The sequence below is a fragment of the Xenopus laevis genome, chromosome 2S (assembly GCF_017654675.1).
Source record: "Xenopus laevis strain J_2021 chromosome 2S, Xenopus_laevis_v10.1, whole genome shotgun sequence".
NCBI classification, from domain to species: Eukaryota; Metazoa; Chordata; class Amphibia; order Anura; family Pipidae; genus Xenopus; species Xenopus laevis.
In genome coordinates, this window is record NC_054374.1 from 156891773 (window position 1) to 156913469 (window position 21697).

A 21697-nucleotide genomic window follows, 5' to 3' on the forward strand; every position below is an offset into this window, starting at 1 on the left:
CGTAGCACCGGCACCACTGCTACCCACGAGTTGGCCATCAGCGCCACCATATTGGATTCTATGCCGGGAAGGTAAGACGCTCCATCAGGAGCTCCTGACACTGTGATACTATTACAATTAGAAGACGTTGGCAAGAAGCTTCCGCAATGTTCCTGTAATGGAAACAGAAGTTTCTCACCTACAAGATGGCGTCCACGATGGCGACGGCGTCCAAAATGGCGACTCCTTCCTTCCCCATGTGGATCCTGCTGGTCTCAGTGTGATGACGTCGGCTTCCTCTCGCCCACCGATTGGTCGCCGGCGACGGAATGGTCGCCGGCGTCAGAACGTGCGTCGGCGTCTCGGCGATAGCGTCTTGACGCCGGCGTCAGCGTCATGACGTCATTGCGTCCAAGATGCACAAGCATCATGATATGGGGATGTTTCTCATACAATGGTGTTGGGCCTATTTATCACATACCAGGGATCATGGGTCAGTTTCACTACATCAAAATACTTGGGGGCAATGTTGCCTTATGCCGAAGAGGAAATGCCCTTGAAATGGGGGGTTTCAACAAGACAACGACCCCAAACACACCAGTAAATGAACAACATCTTGGCTCAAAGCAGAGAAAAACTATCCATTCTTGAATCAACTAGTAATACATAAAAAACAGCAATAATTTTATTGAAAATTGCTTTGAAATCATCATACCCTGGTTTGCTGTAGCTATTAAAAGTTTTTCAACTGTAATTTTATTATTTCATAATATAATCCTGGCATATTAACATCTAGGATAAACTAGGATTATCATAGTCAATTATTCATCTATTAATTGAATGTTTTATCCTACTGCATTACTGATCAATTCAATTACAGCAAGGAATTGATGATATCTTTCTATTTCCTCTGCAAATAACGTTAAGCTAATGGTGCCACGTTTCTCTTCTTGTATAGAGTCAGGCTAGCGGCACTCATCTTAGCTTGGTTTTGGAGCACTAGCCACTCGACGCTAGTGCTCCGACAAAAAACTGCTTGTGCGGCTGGGCGGCATGCCGCCCCTTAATTGATGCCGCCCTAGGCCCGGGCCTATACGGCCTAGCCGCAAATCCGAGCCTGAAGATACTGACATACAGGTTTTCACATACTGTATTAAACACATTCACAGACTTACATCTAAGTTGTCACACACAGGCCCGGATTTGTGGAGAGGCCACCAAAAAACAAATTTTATCGAATTTATATCTGATTTTCAAGATTTTTTCAGATTTTTCACCTGAAAACTCTTATTTCTTATGATTTCTTATGCTTTTTGCCTGAAAACTCCAAAAAATTTGGGGTATTGCACGAAACCCGGCACATATCAAAAATCATTGGGACTTCTCCCATTGACTTCGCCACTTTTTTGGGTTCGGCCGAACCCCTCGTGAAAAATTAGGCTGTATACCGAATCCTAATTTGCATATGCAAATTAGGAGTGGGAAGGGGAAAACATTTTTTACTTCTTTGTTTTGTGACAAAAAGAATCCTGTCTGAATCACAAACCAAATCCTAAATAAAATAACTTACTTAGGGCTGACATTTTAACAGCAGTTTATTTCCCATTCTCTCGCTGCTTCTTTAGAAATGTTTCCCTTTGAAAGAGCAATAGCATATTCTTTTGTCCAAAACTCCTCACTGTGGGCTCTCTGCTAATAGACCTAGCGAAAGACAAGCACAGGCTGTCACATTCCAAGAATTAAATTCAAATTCTCTTTTTCCAGTGAAGCATGATGCCACCTAAAATCCTGTTGTCATTTTGATATTAAAAGCAGGAGATGCTAAAGACATTAAAGAACAAAATGTACTTCACTGGCTTTTAACATTTTTATATGCAGAACAGAAGTGGGAGATGCTGAGCACTGAAAAATAATATAGGGTTTTACATCTTTGCACACACAAGCAGGGGGCGTAACCAGCGGGGTAATTGGGAGGTTGACTTGTTTTACCAATATTTATTGAAACTGTATATGAATTATGGTCTCATGGGGCCCCTATACCTCCTGGGCCTCCCTGCAGCTGCAGGGTCTACTTCCTCTGTAGTTACGCCCATGAGAAAGCAGTAAGCCAAGGAGTGTAGGGCGTCCCAGTAAATCCCTAATTATGAGCAATCACAACACCAGCATGACACATCTGCATAAATGTTCCTTGAAAACTGATGACAGACAAATGTGCAGAAAAGCCATGCTAGTGTCAATTCAACTCTTAGTGGCTGATATATCAACATTCATTTTTTAGTTGTTGTTTCCCTGAATTGAACTTATATCCTCTTAAAATAACATTCCTTATTCCTTTTATTTATTTATTTATTCTATGGGTCTTGTAGGGACCCATAGGGTTAATATGCCCCTATAGCTTTAATTCCCTACCTTTCCACCTTGTCCTTAGTTGCTGGGCAAAAGGCCATGTATCTAGTGTTATATTTACATATCCTTAGTTATTGGGCAAGAGGTGTAATGACCACTTCCTACCACACTTCAATATAGTGTGGGGAAAGGGGTGGATCTTCCTCTTTGGCTGCTGGTGTCCTTACCTACTGGATGTTCTCATTGAGCCTGGGTACACCAAGGCCCAGTAAAGCCATTGCCCTAAAGGGACCAGTACCTTTAGAGTCGGGGACCAGGGAACCCCGTGAACGAGGTTAGATAGAGACAGGATTAGAACTGTCATAGACTCTCTAGGAGAGTGAGATAGAGAATACAGATATTAAGAGCAGTTGTGTGCTCCATCAAGGATCTGTAGCAGGAAGTAGCTTCCCATGGCTCCTAGATTGCCTTTAGTGAAGGGACAACAGTGGATAGGGCATCAGGCTTAGACTCCTCCCTGACCACTCTGCTGGGTGGAATCCTGACCACTTTCAAGGTACATCTGCCTGAAGGAATTCCTTTACTACTTGACTATATCCTTATGGGAGTCACATTCCTCAGCTGTCTCGTCCACCTGTCCTAGTCTATGATGTTATGTCTGATTATACCTCATATGACTGTAAGTAAACCTGTGGGATATTTGTCTTGAACAAATAAAATGTTACTCCTTTTGTTTTCACCACAAGAACCTCCTGGCATCCATTTATTCCAATATGTCCTACTTTATTGCACAGTAGCCTGTGGTAGGTGTAGTTACACTACACCACACCTGAAATATTCCACTTAGCGAAGGCCCTAGCCTGAAGTGTTTGAGTCACATGTAACCCATGCTCTAAGCACTAGCTGGACATTAAAGGGATCCTGTCATCGGAAAACATGTTTTTTTCAAAACTCATCAGTTAATAGTGCTACTCCAGCAGAATTCTGCACTGAAATCCATTTCTCAAAAGAGCAAACAGATTTTTTTATATTCAATTTTGAAATCAGACATGGGGCTAGACATTTTGTTAATTTCCCAGCTGCCCCTGGTCATGTGACTTGTGCCTGCACTTTAGGAGAGAAATGCTTTCTGGCAGGCTGCTGTTTTTCCTTCTCAATGTAACTGAATGTGTCTCAGTGGGACATTGGTTTTTACTATTGAGTGTTGTTCTTAGATCTACCAGGCAGCTGTTATCTTGTGTTAGGGAGCTGCTATCTGGTTACCTTCCCATTGTTCTTTTGTTTGGCTGCTGGGGGGGAAAAGGGAGGGGGTTGCAGTACAGCAGTAAAGAGTGATTGAAGTTTATCAGAGCACAAGTCACATGACTTGGGGCAGCTGGGAAATTGACAATATGTCTAGCCCCATGTCAGATTTCAAAATTGAATATAAAAAAACCTGTTTGCTCTTTTGAGAAATGGATTTCAGTGCAGAATTCTGCTGGAGCAGCACTATTAACTGATTCATTTTGAAAAAAATTTTTTTCCCCATGACAGTATTCCTTTATCTCCATTTGGTCTGTATAGCCCAAGTTAGCATTACAACACCATCTTCTTTTGGCCACCATCAAAGATCCTGAGCGGTTTCATCTCTGAGTAATCTACATGTTCAGTAACAACTTGCAGGTAGATAAGAGCTGAAACCCAAAAGAATTACAGTGAAAGCAGTGGGGGTAAGGCAGGATGGCTGAAGATGCCAGTGATGGTCTTTTAGTCTTTAGTTTTAGTGTAAGGCTAGACTTGGACACCATTCTTAATCAGATGCCTCTTCCAAAACAGGAAAAAAGTAATATCAGTAGAATCTGTCGTTGTTTCACTAGCAAAGTCCTGTCAATCTCAGCAGGATCTTCTAGGTCTCCGCCATTCTCTTTTGGCCATCAAGGTCCACCAAAAGTCTTGAGCAATATTAGGCAGGTCAACAGCTCTGGATAATCCACATGTGCAGTAGCCACTTGAAGAAATTAAACATAACCCCCCCCCCCCTCAAAAACCCCCACAAAAGCAGTTCTGGTGTACGGCAAGACCTGGGCACCATTATTGGTCAGATGCATGTTCTAGAACAAGACAAAAGTAGGCATCCCTAGGATCTGTAGATGTTTCACTAGCAACTTCCAATTCATCCTAACAATTCTTATATTTCTTTGTCAAAGGGATGGTTTACCTTTGAAATTACTTTTAGTATGATGTAGAGAGTGATATTCCCGAGACAATTAGCAATTGGTTTTTTTTTGTGGTTTTTCAGTTATTTAGCTTTTTCTTTAGCAGCTCTCCAGCTTGCAGTTTTATCAATCTGGTGGCTAGGGTCCAAATTGCCCTACCAACTATGCATTCATTTGAATAAGTGTCAGAATAGGAAAGGCCTGAATGGAAAGATTAGTAATAGTAGAAATAGTAGTAGTAATAACAATACATGTGTAGCCTTACAGAGTATTTGTTTTTTGGATGGGGTCAGTGATTCCCATTTGAAAGTTGGAAAGAGTCCAAAGAAAGATTAAAAAACGAATTAAAAAAACTCTAAAAAAATAAATAATGAAGACCAATTGAAAAGTTAGTTAGAATTGGCCATTCTATAGCATGCTAAAAATTAACTTAAAGGAGAAGGAAAGGTTAAAATTCAGTAAGCTTTATCAGAAAAGTCTATATAAATACAAAAAAGAAACACTGCATTTCTTTCCTTCTATTGTGTACTCATCGGCTTCTGTATCAGACTTCCTGTTTTCAGCTTAAACCTCCAGGGCTAGGGCTTGAGCATGCTCAGTTTGTTCCTCTCTCCCACTCCCCCTCCCTTTTCCCCACTCCCTCCTCCCCTGCCTGCTGTAATCTGAGCCCAGAGCTATGAGTGAGCAGGGAGAGACTCAGGCAGGAAGTGATGTCACACTAAGCTAATATGGCAGCTGCTATCCTAAACAAACAGAGAGAACTTCTACAGCTGTTTACTAAGGTACGGTAAAGCATTCTGCAGAATAAATATAGTGTTATAGCTTGCACTGTTGTGGCTTATCTATTGGCAATAAACTGCCTCTGTAGCTTTCCTTTAAAGGTAAGCCGCCCCTTTAAGCCCGACGGCTGTTCTTTTTTCTTCAGAAAATGATAGGCATCTAATTATCTTTCTGGTTTCATATCAGTGTTTTCAAACAAAAGAAACAACCTTAGGGGAATACTCATTAGCATATATATATACAATTTCTCATCTACGTCATAATACATTCAACAGACAATTGCCTCCCATTCACTGTGACCAACTGTATCTGTATTACCGTGCATGCCTAGCCCTCCAGAGAATGCCCAAGTCTTTCCTTATTAGCGTCAGATTTCTCACAAATCAGTTTAAAGAAAATTTGCTTATTTCTGACCCTGGGAAAGAATGTCTGTCAACAGCCTCGTCAAACACTCTGAGATGAATGGAAACTGCAGGAGGAAACCAAGTGAGATATTGCAAATCTAATTCCACAAGCAGCAATGGGATTCTGTATTTATTACAGATGAAGGAGTAGCTTTGGGGGTCAGTGCATGGCCTGGGTCAATTATAGCAATCCACAGAGCAAAGCTACTTCTTAAAAGAAAACTAAAGCTTAAAGGGGAAGTAAAGTCTAAAATAGAATAAGGCTAGAAATGCTGTATTTTATATACTAAACATAAACATGAACTTACTGCACCACAAGTCTAATGAAACAAATAATTTATGCTTTCAAAGTTGGCCACAGGGGGTCACCATCTTGTAACTTTGTTATACATCTTTGTAAGACAGAGACTGTGCACATGCTCAGTGTGGTCTGGGCTGCTTAGGGATCGTCATAAATGATCAAAACAGCACAAGTCAAATAATATCTTCCAGAAGCCGATACAGCAAGACTAATAATAATAATCTAATGTGGATTTTATAGTTTTTGTATTGTTTAATACAAACTTTCCCCAACTCTGCAGAACCAGTGGCTGCAGCAAAATAATCCTCCAAATAGAATCCCAGTTTATCTGTTTAAATCTGGCTCCATGATCTTTGTCCCTGCAGCTGGAGTTGGAAACAGTAAAGGGGATGTAAAGGCAAAATAAAATCCAATACAAATCTCTACACAGTCGCCAACTGCTCTACAGGGAAACAAACAAAGCTGCTTGAGTTCTGCATGGCTGGGAAGTAAGGCGGGGGCTCCCCCTGCTGTTCATAAGTATGATTGTTAGGGACCATCTGAATATTTCTGTCTATAGTACTAAATGAAGGGACAATTTCACTGCTTACAGTCAGATTTCTTATAATAACGGTAGACATTTTTTAATTAAAGTAGGGATGCACCAAAATCAATATTTTGGATTTGGCCGAACCCCCGAATCCTTCGCAAAAGATTCGGCCAAATACCGAACCAAATCGGAAACCTTATTTTGCATATGCTAATTAGGGGTAGGAAGGGGGAAGCATTTTTTACCTTGTTTTGTGACAAAAAGTCACGCGGTTTCCCTCCCCACCCCTAATTTGCATATGCAAATTAGGATTTGGTTCGGCTGGGCAGAAGGATTCGGCCAAATCCGAATCCTGCTGAAAAAGGCCAAAACCCTGAACCAAATCCTGGATTCGGTGCATCCTTAAATTAAAGTATATTGGAGATCTGTGTCTCCAAAGATGCCCCAGTAGCTCCCCATCTTCTTTTCTGCTGATTCACTGCACATGCTCTGTGCTGCTGTCACTTACTGAGCTTAGGGACCCACTCACAATATACAGTACACATAGAAATATCACAATATAAGGCTGATTAGTAATTAATACAGATAATTACTACATGGCAGCACAGAAACCAGTACAATTAGCATCAGAATTTAATAATCAGCCCTGTAGCATCATCTTATATTACAGGGGAACCTTATTTTCTGCTGGATAATTAGTGACGAGCCCTAAGCTTAGCTTCTCAACAGCTGCTCAGAGCCCACTGAGCATGTGCGAGTCACAGACACTCCTAACAAAATCTAAAAAGGAAAACGGTGACAACTTATACTACTGTAGAGATGCTAAACTTTAGGCTGGATCAATAAGATCAATATATGATTGAATATTATTCATGAATTTAATACATTTTTAGAGTTTAGTTCTCCTTTAAATAAGTATCAGAATGGAATCAGGTCAGTGAAGGACTGCCTAGATACAAGACATTTTGGGGGTCGATATGACGATATGCGTCTACAATGCCTTACACATATAAAGGGCAAACAATGGAATGGGTGCTGGTTTTAGCCAAGTGATAGCACATACCAGAGGTTGCACCAGTACAAGGGTCTTCTACTTCACTATGGGCCACTGTTTTTACTTGTCCCTTGTGTCTCCTACTGAGAGCAACAGCAATGTGCAATCTGGATGAAGCTGGGAAGCCTAATAGTATGTGGGGCCTCACCTGAGCCCCGAGCCGTTGATCTGAAGTTGTTTTGTCAGACAGACAGATGCTTAAAGGAGTCGTTTGCCCTTTAAATTAACAATTAGTGATGTAGAGATGTTGAGAGGGATATTCTCAGACAATTTGCAATTGGTTTTCATTTTTTATCATTTGTGTTTTTTTTAGTTATTTAGCTCTTTATTCATCAGCTCTCCAGTTTGCAGTTTGGCCATCTGGTTGCTAGGGTCCAAATTACCCCAGCAACCATGCGCAGATTTGAATAAGAGACTGGAATAGGAATAGGAGAGGCCTGAATAGAAAGATGAGTGATACAAAGTAGCAATAACAATACATTTGTAGCTGTACAGAGAATTTGTTTTTTAGATGGGGTCAGTGACCCACATTTGAAAGCCGGAAAGAGTCAGAAGAAGAAGGAAAATAATAACTAAACTATAAAATAATGAAGACCAATTGAATAGTTGATTACAATTGGCCATTGTGTAATATACTAAAAGTTAACTTAAAGGTGAACAAAATCGAGGCAGCCAAAATCTAAGTTAGAAAATATAATTGGGGTTAATGTCACTGCTCCAACACCTCTAGAAGGGCCAACCCTGCAGATTGGGAACCTCTTCCCTAATGCAACGGTCTCCCCACTGAATGTGAGAAATGACAGGCTGTTCAGCTCTCAGGCTTCATATTCTTTTTCACCAGTTATAGTGAAGCAGCCTGTAATTTGTCAGCTCTAGCCGTGACTCTCCTGGAGACTGATAACCCATCAGCACTTGCTCAGGAACAACTCGTATTGCTTAGAACAAATGGTGCTAGTAGGTATTTTATGTGATACACAGTTAGGGTAGTTGTAATAATAACCTGACATTGTCTTATTCCCTTCCCTTGGATTGTAAGCTCTTTTGCATGCGCCACCACGTCAGTTTCGTTCTCAGATTACCATAGACCCAGTAGATGGCTGCCATGAACTCCAATCCCTGAATCTGCACTGAAGGGTAAGTAAAAAGTTAGGGGCATTTGCTCGGGTAGCAGCTAGGCTGGGGGGAGGAGGGAGGGGATCTATGTGGGGTAGGGTTTTTTTTTAATAAGGGGTTTGTTTCTCCTTTAAGTCTACAAGTACATCAAGTGCTTCTAATAAGGATTAATTATATCTTAGTTGGGATCAATTACAAGGTGCTGTTTTATTGACTATGAAGATTTCCATTTATCCAAGTCATGGTAAATCTAGTATAAGTAATTCTAAAACAACTGGACTTGCTGAGTAATCATTGAAGACGTTTCACTGAAAGAAAATCACTTTTAAAAATTTTGATTATTTGGATAAAACGGAGTCTAGGGGAGACGGCCTTTCTGTAATTTGGAGTTTTCTGGATAATGGTTTTCCAGATAACAGATCCCATACTTGTATTCTAAGACAATGTACAAATGACCCATTTGTTTTAAAGGACTTTAGTATTTAGGATTCCCTAGCAAACAAGTAGTGGTTTGAATGACAAAAGGGAATATGTATAAGAGAGGGTCTCAATAGAGTGATAAATACAGGTATGGGATCCATTATCTGGAAGCTCTAAATTATGGAAAGGCCGTCTCCCATAGACTCCATTTTATCCAAATCATCTAAATTTTTAAAAATGATTTCATTTTTCTATGTAATAATAAAACAGTAGCTTGTACTTGATCCCAACTAAGATATAATTAATCCTTATTGGAAGCAGAACCAGCCTATTGGGTTTATTTCATGTTTACATGATTTTCTAGTAGACTTAAGGTATGAAGATCCAAATTATGGAAAGATCCCTTATCCAGGTCCCGAGCATTTTAAATAAATGTCCCATACCTGTAATAAAAAAAATCTTAATTCAATCAGAAGTATATCCTTAGAATAATTATGATTTAGGGCAGGACTCCACGGACGCAAAAACGCAGGCCTCACATCGGATACAACGGAAATAAGATAAATAATGCTATTGTCGGATTGTGTCGCATTGTTGATGCGACGCAACACGACTGATGGATGCAGACGCAGTGTGCAGCATCTGCATCTGACAGTCGTGACGCATCAACGCTGCAACACAATCCATATTTCCGACGTGACGCCTGCGTTTTTGCGCAGTGCGTCGGATCGCGCCCGGAATCGTCCGTGGAGTCCTGCCCTAATGGTCACTGGGGTAACTAATGGAGTAAGGAAACAAAGAAATGCATTTAATGCAGGAAGCTTGATGTCCTTATTTAGGCAGATATTTGCCACTAATCCAGATTTAACTGTACTTCATAAGTGTATATATTGGAGCGAGGCCAAAGCTGATTGGAAGAATCAGTGAAAAATCTGCTTATTCAATATTATATCAAAGATAAAATATGCACACGTGTGACTATTCAATAAACAACTAATAAATTACTAAAAATATCTATACAGCCCTACAGCTGTTTTTGAGCTGCACTGATTGGCCATTGGAGGCATAAATACAATGTCACCATGAGTTATCATACAGAGCAAGGTGATATATAATCATTACAACATGACATAATTTTTAATTCATAAGGACACAAATATAAAAACTAGCAGCTGGAAAGATAAAGGGAATAACATTATCTCAATATCCCAGAGACAGTAATACCTTGGCTAATCAATCAGTCATTGTCCAGGGTTATTGCTTGTTATGTTGCCTAAAAATGATTGGGTTGATATAAAAGGGTATGGTATCCCTAATGTAAAGAAATTGTGTAATTAACTCATCTTACACAATGGCTTCTTATAAGGTGGCAGCTACTATGTGACAGTTGCTTTTTCTTGTTTGTTGTACGAACTGCTTTCTCTCGCTCACTTACACCCAGTTTAGGCTTTTCAATTTTGTATTCCAATAGTAGGACTTAAAATAACCAGACCCGAGTGGCCGGTTACAAGGGGCAGCACAAAGCCTCCTCTTGTAACTTTAAGAGCTGAATTTCTGGCTCCACTAGTGCAGAGAGTGCAATTGCGCTCAATGCGCTGACGATGCAGCCAATCCAACTCTGATTTTTAAACAGGAGCGGGAGAGGTGGAGCAGCATCTGGGCCCCAAAATCGCCCCTGCCAGAGCCATTAAGTGTTCACATGGCTAGACCATATCTAGTAGTTAGATGGATGTTTTCAAAGGCCAACCTGTAACCAATCAGAGCATCGCAGGCCCCGAGGCTGTTGACTAGTTCCTGCCACACTTGTGTATATACGTATAGTGCTGGGCAGAGGTTGGGGCTTTATCTTTTCCCTGCAACTCCAGGAGGGAGTAGATGGCAATGGGAGCCTAGAGCTTAGGCCACAGTAAAGGGAAGTCCTTGGTGAAGTCGGGGATACAGGGACCCCTTGAAAGAAAGTGAGGCAGATAGAACTAGTTTAGCAAGAGCAGCCTGGCTCCAACTAGGAGGGATAGCAAGGCTGTTGCTGACAGGCAACACTGGAATGTAGTGTAGGGATCACAGTCTGATATGGATGTAAGGTTAGTGATTTCCCTGATTCCCTGTGTGAGGATCCAGGTCACGGTGCAGAGATCCTGAAGGTGTATCTATCCAATATGGAACCCTATCTCCACAGGGATGTCACAAGGTGCAGGTTCTGAAAAACTGTGATGTTACCTGACATGTATATGATAAACATGTTCGCACACTCAAAGTAAAAACAACTTGGCAAAAAAGGTGGTTTGAGAGTAAATTTTTACTATTTGTTCAAAAAAGCATTTAATACAAACAATGCCTTACAATATGGCATAATATTCACAATGTTTTAAAGGTAAGTATCAACCACCCATTAGTTATATACAGCAAAAAAAGAAGACAGCAAGGGAGCGGATACACCTACCAGAAAAATGAGAATGACCCCAACGTTTCGGCACCAAGGCCTGTGTCAAGGGGAATCCCCTTGACAAAGGCCTTGGTGCCGAAACGTTGGGGTCATTCTCATTTTTCTGGTAGGTGTATCCGCTCCCTTGCTGTCTTCTTTTTTTGCTGTATATAACTAATGGGTGGTTGATACTTACCTTTAAAACATTGTGAATATTATGCCATATTGTAAGGCATTGTTTGTATTAAATGCTTTTTTGAACAAATAGTAAAAATTTACTCTCAAACCACCTTTTTTGCCAAGTTGTTTTTACTTTGAGTGTGCGAACATGTGGATGAATTAGTGCTGTTAGTTACCTTAAGTAGGGGTAACAATTGTTTCTGCACCTCCAATTAACCTTTGAACTTTTTCTGGTGTGCCCTCCATTCATTACTAATTATGTATATGATAAACCTCAGAGGATTGTGAGTATAAAACCCTGATTTGTGCTTTAAGAGAGTAAAGCCTGTTGCTGTTAAACAACACCATTCCTTCACTCTTTCGTGTACCAAAGGCCCATCCTGTGGAGAGAGGGTCAAATGTAACCAATTCTCTGTTTTCTAGCCGGACAAGGTCTGGAATAACCTAGATGGGGTTACAAATATATCAGGGATGCACCGAATCCACTATTTTGCATTCGGCCGAACCCCCGAATCCTTTGTGAAAGATTTGGCCGAATATCGAACCGAATCGGAACCCTAATTTGCATATGCAAATTAGGAGTGGGAAGGGGAAATTTTTTTTACTTCCTTGTTTTATGACAAAAAGTCACATGATTTCCCTCCTGCCCCTAATTTGCATATTCAAATTAGGATTCGGTTCAGCTGGGCAGAAGGATTTGGCCGAGTCCTGCTGAAAAGGCCGAATCTTGGCCGAATTCCCAACCGTATCCAGGCTTCGGTGCATCCCTAAAATATATATAGAACTTCAATATCTCCTGGTCCCCTAGCCATCAAAAGGTCTGCCTTCTTCCATACCAGATCTGATCCCCCAATATCACTATTGATCTTGTGGCTGAAGTAAATTCCACAAACAATGTTCCAACATCTAGTGGGAATCTTCCCAGAAGAGTAGAGGTTGTTATAGCAGCAAAGGAAGGAACAACATCATATCAGTGCCCTTGGTTTGGGTGTGAGATGTTGGACAGGATATTTATATAGTGTTTGTAGACTTTAGTTAGAGTTGGTCTGAGCTTCCCATAATCCAGTTTTTCTCAGCTCTACTGATCTGTTCAATATAACTATTTGGCTTCTTTAGTGGTCAGGTCCAACTACTGGATAATAACATATGAGGCCAGTTTCAGATTGTTCCTGTGTGTCTGTGTTTGAGGTTTTGGTGACTCTGTGGGTCGACGTGTGTGTTTGTGGACATGCCTTTGTGTATTTTTGTAAGCCTTTGTGAATCCCTGTCTGTGTGTGATCACAAACTGAAGCATTTACTCTATTAAACCATCTAGGAGTAAATGCCAATCGGTGCGTGTCAGAATAAGCTAATTGCTAATTCGATTCCTGTTAACTAAATACTAATAAGCTAACCTGACGTAATTACAACTGTTCTATATTTGTACCATTCATCAGGAGAAATATATACAAGGAGTTTTATTATCAGGGGGACACCATCAGTCTTAATGGGCAATGTTGGGAATAGTCTAAATCAGTCATCCCCAATATGTTGCTCACCAACCCCTTGGATGTTGCTCCCAGTGGGCTCAAAACAGGTGCTTATTTTTGAATTCCAGGCTTGGAGGCAAGTTTTAGTTGCATGAAAACCAGGTGTACTGCCAATAGGAACCTCCTGTAGGCTGTGAGTTTATAGGGGCTACCAATAGCCAATCACAGCCCTTATCTGCCTCCCCCCTATTTGATTTACAATTGAATGTGGCTCATGGGTAAAAAAGGTTGGGGACTCCTGGTCTAAATCCTAAAATAGCCAGATGGAATATTTGGAGGTACATTAAGCTTTTAATTTGCTTTTTATTCGCTAAACACCTTTGACGGGCCAGGCTGGATGCTAAGAAAGTGAAACTTGTGTTTCTGTGTGTTCATGTTTGTTCAAAAAATGTAATGAATGTATATTGAAAAATGTTTTTCTCTTCTGTTATATTACCACAGCTGATCAATTATCAACAATTATTGAGCAATTATGTTCAAATTCAAACTTTTACCACAATTCATATGTTTTTGCGATAAAACCCACGATTTCTAATTCTTTAGTTACATAGTTAGTTAGTTACAGAGTTAAATCAGGTTGAAAAAAGTCCATCAAATCCAACCCCTCCAAATGAAAACCCAGCATCCATACACACACCCCTCCCTACTCTCACATAAATTCTATATACCCATATCTATACTAACTATAGAGTTTAGTATCACAATAGCCTTTGATATTATGTCTGTCCAAGAAATCATCCAAGTCCCTCTTATAGTCATTAACTGAATCAGCATCACAACATCACCCGGCAGTGCATTCCCCAACCTCACTGTCCTGACTGTGAAGAACCCCCTACGTTGCTTCAAATGAAAGTTCTTTTCTTCTAGTCTGAAGGGGAGGCCTCTGGTACGGTGATCCACTTTATGGGTAAAAAGGTCCCCTGCTATTTGTCTATAATGTCCTCTAATGTACTTGTAAAGTGTAATCATGTCCCCTCACAAGCGCCTTTTTTCCAGAGAAAACAACCCCAACCTTGACAGTCTCCCCTCATAATTTAAGTCTTCCCTCCGTCTAACCAGTTTAGTTGCACTTAGTCCAGGGCCGGAACTAGGGTTAGGCAGAAGAGGCACGTGCCTAGGGCACAAAGGTTTTGGGGCGCCAGGCACATACCTCTTATTCCGCCTTCCCCTAGCTCAGACCCTGGCAGTTCCTCCTCTTCGGCGCGTACCTGCTCTCTTCCGCCCACACACGCTTGTGCGCTTGAGTCTCCACAGCCTTAGCATCCCCGGTGTGCACTTGTGTGCATGCCCACGTATGCGCTTCCGTGCATGCGCACGTACGCGTTTCCGTGCATGCGCACCTACGCGCTTCAGCGCATGCGCACAAATGCTTGAGGAGTGGGCGACGTAGCCGACTGGGTTACCTAGGGTACCCAGCCGGCTTGGCCCGGCACTGACTTCGTCTCTGCACTCTCTCCAGCTCATTTATATCCCTCTTAAGGACTGGAGTCCAAAACTGTCCCCATACTCCAGATGAGGCCTCACCAGGGACCTATAAAGAGGCATAATTATGTTTTCATCCCTTGAGTTAATGCCCTTTTTTATGCAAGAACTTTATTTGCTTTAGTAGCCACAGAATGACACTGCCCAGAATTAGACAACTTGTTATCTACAAAAACCCCAAGATCCTTCTCATTTAAGGAAACTCCCAACACACTGCCATTTAGTGTATAACCTGCATTTATATTATTTTTGCCAAAGTGCATAACCTGCATTTATCAACATTGAATCTCATTTTCCAGTTTGCTGCCCAGTTTCCCAACTTAGACAAATCACTGTGCAAAGTGGCAGCATCCTGCATGGAACCTATAATTCTGCACAATTTAGTATCATCTGCAAATATAGAAACAGTACTTTCAATGGCCACCTCCAGGTCATTAATAAACAAGTTGAAAAGCAAGGGACCTAGTACAGAGCCCTGCGGTACAACACTAACAACACTGGTCCAATTAGAAAATGTTCCATTTACCACCACTCTTTGTAGTCTATCTTTTAGCCAGTTCTCTATCCCGGTACAAATACTATGTTCCAGGCCAACATTCCCTAATTTAACCAGTAACCTTCTGTGTTGCACTGTATCAAATGCTTTAGCAAAGTCTAAGTAAATCGCATCCACTGCCATCCCAGAATCAAGGTCCTTGCTCACCTTCTCAAGAAAAGAAATTAGTTGTTTATTAAGTGCAAAAAAATGGAAGAACTTAAATGCAAAAATTCACCATATGACATTTAGAGAGTTCATGTAGATGTCAATGGCAAAATTTAGGCAGGTTTTTCAATTCAATATTTTTAATGTTTTTGAGCTGATAAACCTACTGAAAAGTATTAGTGCAATGCAAATTTGCAGTATTTTCTTCTTTTTAATTGATCAAGTTTTACTAGATTCAGGTTTTTTAATAAATATGCACACATTCAAGTTCGATATGTTTTCAGGTTATTTTAGAATGAAAAAAAAATTCACAAAAGTAAAATAAGAGATAATGGACTCACTGTGTTGTTTTGGGTTTAGATCCCATTCAAATTTATATCACATAGGAGAGGCACCATTTTTGTTTGTTTAATTAAAATTTGAGTCTTGTATGAGGGATAAGTAAGGGATCTCTAAAGAGGAGAAGGTGGGAAGGGTGTAAGTCCTTCAGGCAGGGACTGGCACTGGTTAGATATGAGCCAAAAAGGGGTGACAAGGTACAGGAATAAGTTGAGGGTGATGAGGGTGAAGAGTCAAAGGATAAGGGCAGAGTGACAAAGAACCAGAGGTAGAGGAGGAGGAGGCATAAAGACCAGGACCAGAGTGAGAACAAGGGAAGGACAAAGAGTAGGAACCAGAGCAAGGAACACAAGGGAAATGCCGCTGATGCTCAGGACTTGATGAGGACTGGGCTTATAAAGAGCAATGTAAGTCCTGACTGGCTGATCCCACCCAACCAGTAAGGTTGCTGAGGTGATGTAACATAGCCCCTGAACTAGGGTTAGGCAGATAGAAGAGGTACAGTACATGTCTAGTACCCCCTGCAGTTGCTCCTATTAGCACATACCTCTTCTGCCTACCCCCAGTTGGGGCCCTGCTGAGGATGAACTACAGGTTTCAGTGCTCATCCTGAGATCCTTTGGTTGTTATAGGACGATACAGAGGAGTTGTAGCCAGTAGGTCAAATGCCCCAGGTTGGAAATAAAACAATTCAATACTGTGTAATATATATAATTTTAACTTTAAATAAGGACAACAGCACATCTGGTTTATTGTCTTCACTACTAGACAAACAAAAGGATCCATTAGAGGTTGTTAGCCAAGGGCAAATATTCTCACCATCTTCCCTAAAAATTGGCACTGAACAGGAAGCAGGAGAGTGTCAGCTCAGAGGGCAAATGTGGTCCAACAAGAGACCTGGAAAGCAGTATTGAGGTTTCTATGAAAAGGTCTTGTGATACAATTAACTGTTTTCATTTCCCCATAAAAAGTGTAAATACATTTACAGCAACATAAGCAAATAGATGAGAAGCTGAACAATGAAAACTGACTCATTCGGAAATTTGCTGGGATCAGTTATCTGGAAACTCGTTATCCAAAAAGCTCAGAATTAAAGAAAGGTCATCTCCCATAGACTTCATTTTATTGAAATAATCCAATTTTTTTAAATGATTGCCTTTTTCTGTGTAATAATAAAACAGTCGCTTGTACTTGATCCCAACTAAGATATAATTAATCCTTATTGGAAGCAAAACCAGCCTATTGGGTTTATTTAATGTTTACATGATTTTCTAGTAGACTTAAAGGTCGATGTATTATTTACACCTCTTCCCTTTTGCTGAGCTCCATACAGTGATTTTTTGAACATCATTTGCATGGATTTGCATAGACATATGTATGTGTTTGTCAAATAGTCATGTCAATTTATTTATTTATTTTATTGCAAACTCAATAAAAAGAATATTTACAATAAAAAGAATAATAAAGATAATAATTAATCCTTATTGGAAGCAAAACCAGCCTATTGGGTTTATTTAATGTTTCAATTATTTTCTAGCAGACTTGAGGTATGAAGATCCAAATTACAGAAAGATCCATTATCCGGAAAGCCCCAGGTGCCGAGCATTCCAGATAATAGGTCCCATACCTGTACTTGGGTTTAGACTTTTTTGTTCCCATATCTCAAAATGATTCATGACACACAATATGAAGAGACATATTTCAGTGATCCGTGGAAACACAGCTCCTCCGTTGATATATTATTTACACCTCTTCCCTTTGCTGAGCTCCGTACAGTGATTTGGGATATTGTAGAGAGTGCTGGGATGCTGCTGTCTCTCTGCTTCTCATTCTGCTTATTATTATTATAGCCTTTATTGTATCTGCTATGAGAAGGCTCAGGAGGGACGATGAAGTGGGAGTATTCAGCACGTCAGACTTGAAAATGAGTTCCAGCCCAATGAGATGGGATTTTCTCCAGCAGCCGTTGTACTTGTAATAAAAACGTGTTGCTGCTGGAGAATCAGAAAGATTCAGAGAGGGGATCAGAGTCTCTTTATGGCAGAGCTCTCAAGACAACGTCTGTCTCTCCCTGTGTGATAAAGTGGCATGGTGTTAGCCTTTCAGCCAAGAAGATTAATTCTAGGGCATGCAATGCCTTCTTTCTGTGGGAATAGACCAACAGCATTACCCATAAAAGCAGAAGCTCTGTAGCAATGGTCTCTCAACTCCTGTGGCTCTTCTTGCTTTGTCTGAGCAGCGCACTGAAAAGATCAGAAAGTTTGCATTCCAACGCCAGTCTGAAGGGCTCCTTCCAAATTCCCAACATCACTGGTTTCTTCTCCTGGAATAACTACAACCTGACAGACTGGCAGAGCTTTGTGGGGAAGAAGAGATATGGGGCAGAGTCTCAGAATCCCATGGTGAAAGCCCTGCTGATCGTGGCGTACTCTTTTATCATCGTTTTCTCGCTTTTCGGGAATGTCCTGGTCTGTCACGTGGTCATCAAAAACAAACGAATGCATTCTGCAACCAGCTTGTTTATAGTCAACCTGGCCGTGGCTGATATACTCATCACTCTGCTCAACACCCCATTCACATTGGTAAGGACCCAGCAGGGCTCACCGGGTTTTCAATGGAAAGAAAGTGAATCTGGAGACGTCTTTAGGGGCAAAAGATCTGGTATAACTTAGTCAATAGCAATGATTGTCTAAATGCAAAGCAGATGATCGATGTATCAACTTAATTGCAGAATTACTTATTATTATATTGTATAAGACATTCTAGTTATGTATTTTGTTATATAATATATTAAGTTATATATAAGGCACTCTAGTTATATTTTGTATTTTACTCCAAGGGGCAGATTTATCAAGGGTCGAATTTCGAAGTGAAAAAAACGTCGAAATTTGACCATCGAATAGGCTAGTTCAAAGTCAAATTCGAAGGATGTACGATCGTACTTCGAATCGAACGATTTAATCGTACGATCGTACTATTTTACAAAAAAATCCTTCGACTTCTCAAAACTTAGCCAAATACTGGCTATAGGTTCTAGGAGGTCCCCATAGGCTAACATAGCAATTCGGCAGGTTTAAGGTGGCAAAGTGTCGAAGTCAAAGTTTTTTAAAGACACAGTACTTCGATTATCGAATGGTCGAATAGTAGGGATGCACCGAATCCAGGATTCGGTTCGGGATTCGGCCAGGATTCGGCCTTTTTCAGTAGGATTCGGATTCGGCCGAATCCTTCTGCCTGGCCGAACCAAATCCAAATCCTAATTTGCATATGCAAATTAGGGGCGGGGAGGGAAATTGCGTGTCTTTTTGTCAGAAAACAAGGAAGTACATTTTTTTCCACTTCCCACCCCTAATTTGCATATGCAAATTAGGGTTCGGATTCGGTTCGGTATTCGGCCGAATCTTTCACGAAGGATTCGGGGGTTCGGCCGAATCCAAAAAAGTGGATTCGGTGCATCCTTATCGAATAGTCAAAGCATTTTGGCCTATTCGATGGTCGAAGTACCCAAAAATTACTTCCAAATTCTAAGTTTTTGAATTCGAAAATTCACTTTGAATTCCCTTAGTAAATGTGCCCCCCAAGTGTCAACTTATGCTGCTCCATCTGTTGTCGAGCTACAAGTCTCAGTAGGCTAGGGGTTTGCAGTTCAACAGGTCTGCAGGTTGGACCACCTAAAATGTAGGAATTCCTCCACTGCCCAGGGCACCTTGTTGATCTTTAAACCATAGTCTACAAATAATAAGATAATTTAGACCGCGGGGACCCTTCTATCATCCCTTCTATGACGAGTGATTAAGTTAAGGCACACAGTCATTTTATTCCTTTATTATATTTTATTTCCGGTCCAGTTTCTGAAAGCTGCTGTTAAAGGGGTGATTCACCTAAAAGTTAACGTTTGGTATGTTATAGAATGCCAAATTCGAAGCAACTTTTCAATTGGTCTTCATTCTTTCTTTTTTATAGTTTTTTTTAATTACTTGCGTTCTTTTCTGACTCTTTCCAGCTTTCAAATGGGGGTCATTGACTGCATCTTAAAAAATGCTCTGTAAGGCTACAAATGTATTTTTATTTCTATTTTTTATTACTTTCTATTCATACCTCTCCTATTCATATTCCAGTGTCCTATCCAAATCAAAGCATGGTTTCTAGGGTAATTTGGACCCTAGCAACAAGTTTGCTAAACTTGCAAACTGGAGAGCTGCTGAATAAAAAGCTAAGTAACAAAAAAACTACAAATAATACAAATTGAAAACCAATTGCAAAATATCTTAGAATATCCCTCTCTACATCATAGTAAACGTTAACAACAAAGGTGAACAACCCCTTTAAGTATAAATATCATGTTTCTTCAACTATCCCAACAGCCCCTAAAAACATCCTCTTGATGTATGAAATATTATTGAACATGAGCCATTACTGCCCATCGGTATGATGCACCACGTTGCTATGCCCATTGCATTATCCAGTATTCTATTTCTCTGTGTATTGGAGCTTGGATAGTGGATCTTAATTACATCGGATCACTACTATCAATGCACCGATGTTCCTACTATTAGGAGCAGGTCTGCTTAAAGAAAGCTGCCATTTTTAGGAGACTGGCAGAGAGAGAGGATTGGCTATAAGAGTTAATCTGATACTGACAGGGAGCCCTCTGTATTTCCCAAGAAGTGTAGGATTGGGGTATAAACATGAAGCTGCTATCTGGGTGCTTGAATGAGGGACATACGTGTGTGTGTGATGCTTTATGATAAACAGTCCATACTGTTCCAGTTTGTAATGATACAAAGAAACACACAAATTAAACTTCACTTTTTTTCACTTTTCTGCCCCCTGATTCTTTAGGGAAATTTAACTTATCTTTCTATATGTTTCTTCTCTTCTATTCATTCTCTTCCTAATCCCTTCTCTGCCATTCTTCTACCCCCTGATTCTTTAGGGCATTTAAACTTATCTTTCTTTCTTTCTTTCTTTCTTTCTTTCTTTCTTTCTTTCTTTCTTTCTTTCTTTCTTTTTCTTCTTTTCTATTCATTCTCTTCCTAATCTCCTCTCCGCCATTCTTCTGCCCCCTGATTCTTTGGGGCATTTAAATCTTTCTTTCTTTCTTTCTTTCTTTCTTTTTCTTCTTTTCTATTCATTCTCTTCCTAATCTCCTCTCTGCCATTCTTCTACCCCCTGATTCTTTAGGGCATTTAAACTTATCTTTCTTTCTTTCTTTCTTTCTTTCTTTCTTTCTTTCTTTCTTTCTTTCTTTCTTTCTTTCTTTCTTTCTTTCTTTCTTTCTTTCTTTCTTTCTTTCTTTTTCTTCTTTTCTATTCATTCTCTTCCTAATCTCCTCTCCGCCATTCTTCTGCCCCCTGATTCTTTGGGGCATTTAAATCTTTCTTTCTTTCTTTCTTTCTTTCTTTCTTTCTTTCTTTCTTTCTTTCTTTCTTTCTTTCTTTCTTTCTTTCTTTCTTTCTATATGTTTCTTCTCTTCCAGTTTGTAATGATAGAAACAAACACACAAATTTTCACTTTTCTGCCCCCCTGATTCTTTAGGGAATTTGAACTTATCTTTCTTTCTATATGTTTCTTCTATTCATTCTCCTCCTAATTCCTTCTCTGTCTTTCTTCTGTCTTCTGATTCTTTAGGGAATGTAAACGTATCTTTCTTTCTTTCTACATGTTTCTTCTCTTCTATTCATTCTCTTCCCTAATATCTTCTCTGCCCAGAAACGTAACTAGAGGGGGGCGGGCCCTGGCGCAGGACGCGCAGCCTGGCCCCAAGGGCGATCCCCCCCCCCCCAGAAATTCGCTTTTTTGCTGCCCCTGGTACCTAGTGGGGTTCTGCCACCTGAGGCGACAGCCTCAACTCACCTCATTGGCGAAGCACCCCTGCCTGGCCCGCTCGCACCCCCTGCTCCCCCAGTAGTTGCGCCACT

General features: G+C 40.5%; 1 protein-coding gene across 1 annotated transcript in view; it reads left to right on the forward strand.

Annotated features, from left to right (window-relative positions):
* The first annotated feature begins 17801 nt into the window (after positions 1-17801).
* Positions 17802-21697, forward strand: part of gpr83.2.S (G protein-coupled receptor 83 gene 2 S homeolog) — a 29778-nt gene continuing 25882 nt past the window's right edge. The window contains 1 exon segment of the mRNA NM_001095226.1: positions 17802-18358. Within this exon segment, the coding sequence (NP_001088695.1) occupies positions 17972-18358 (387 nt within the window). The 5' untranslated portion in view covers positions 17802-17971.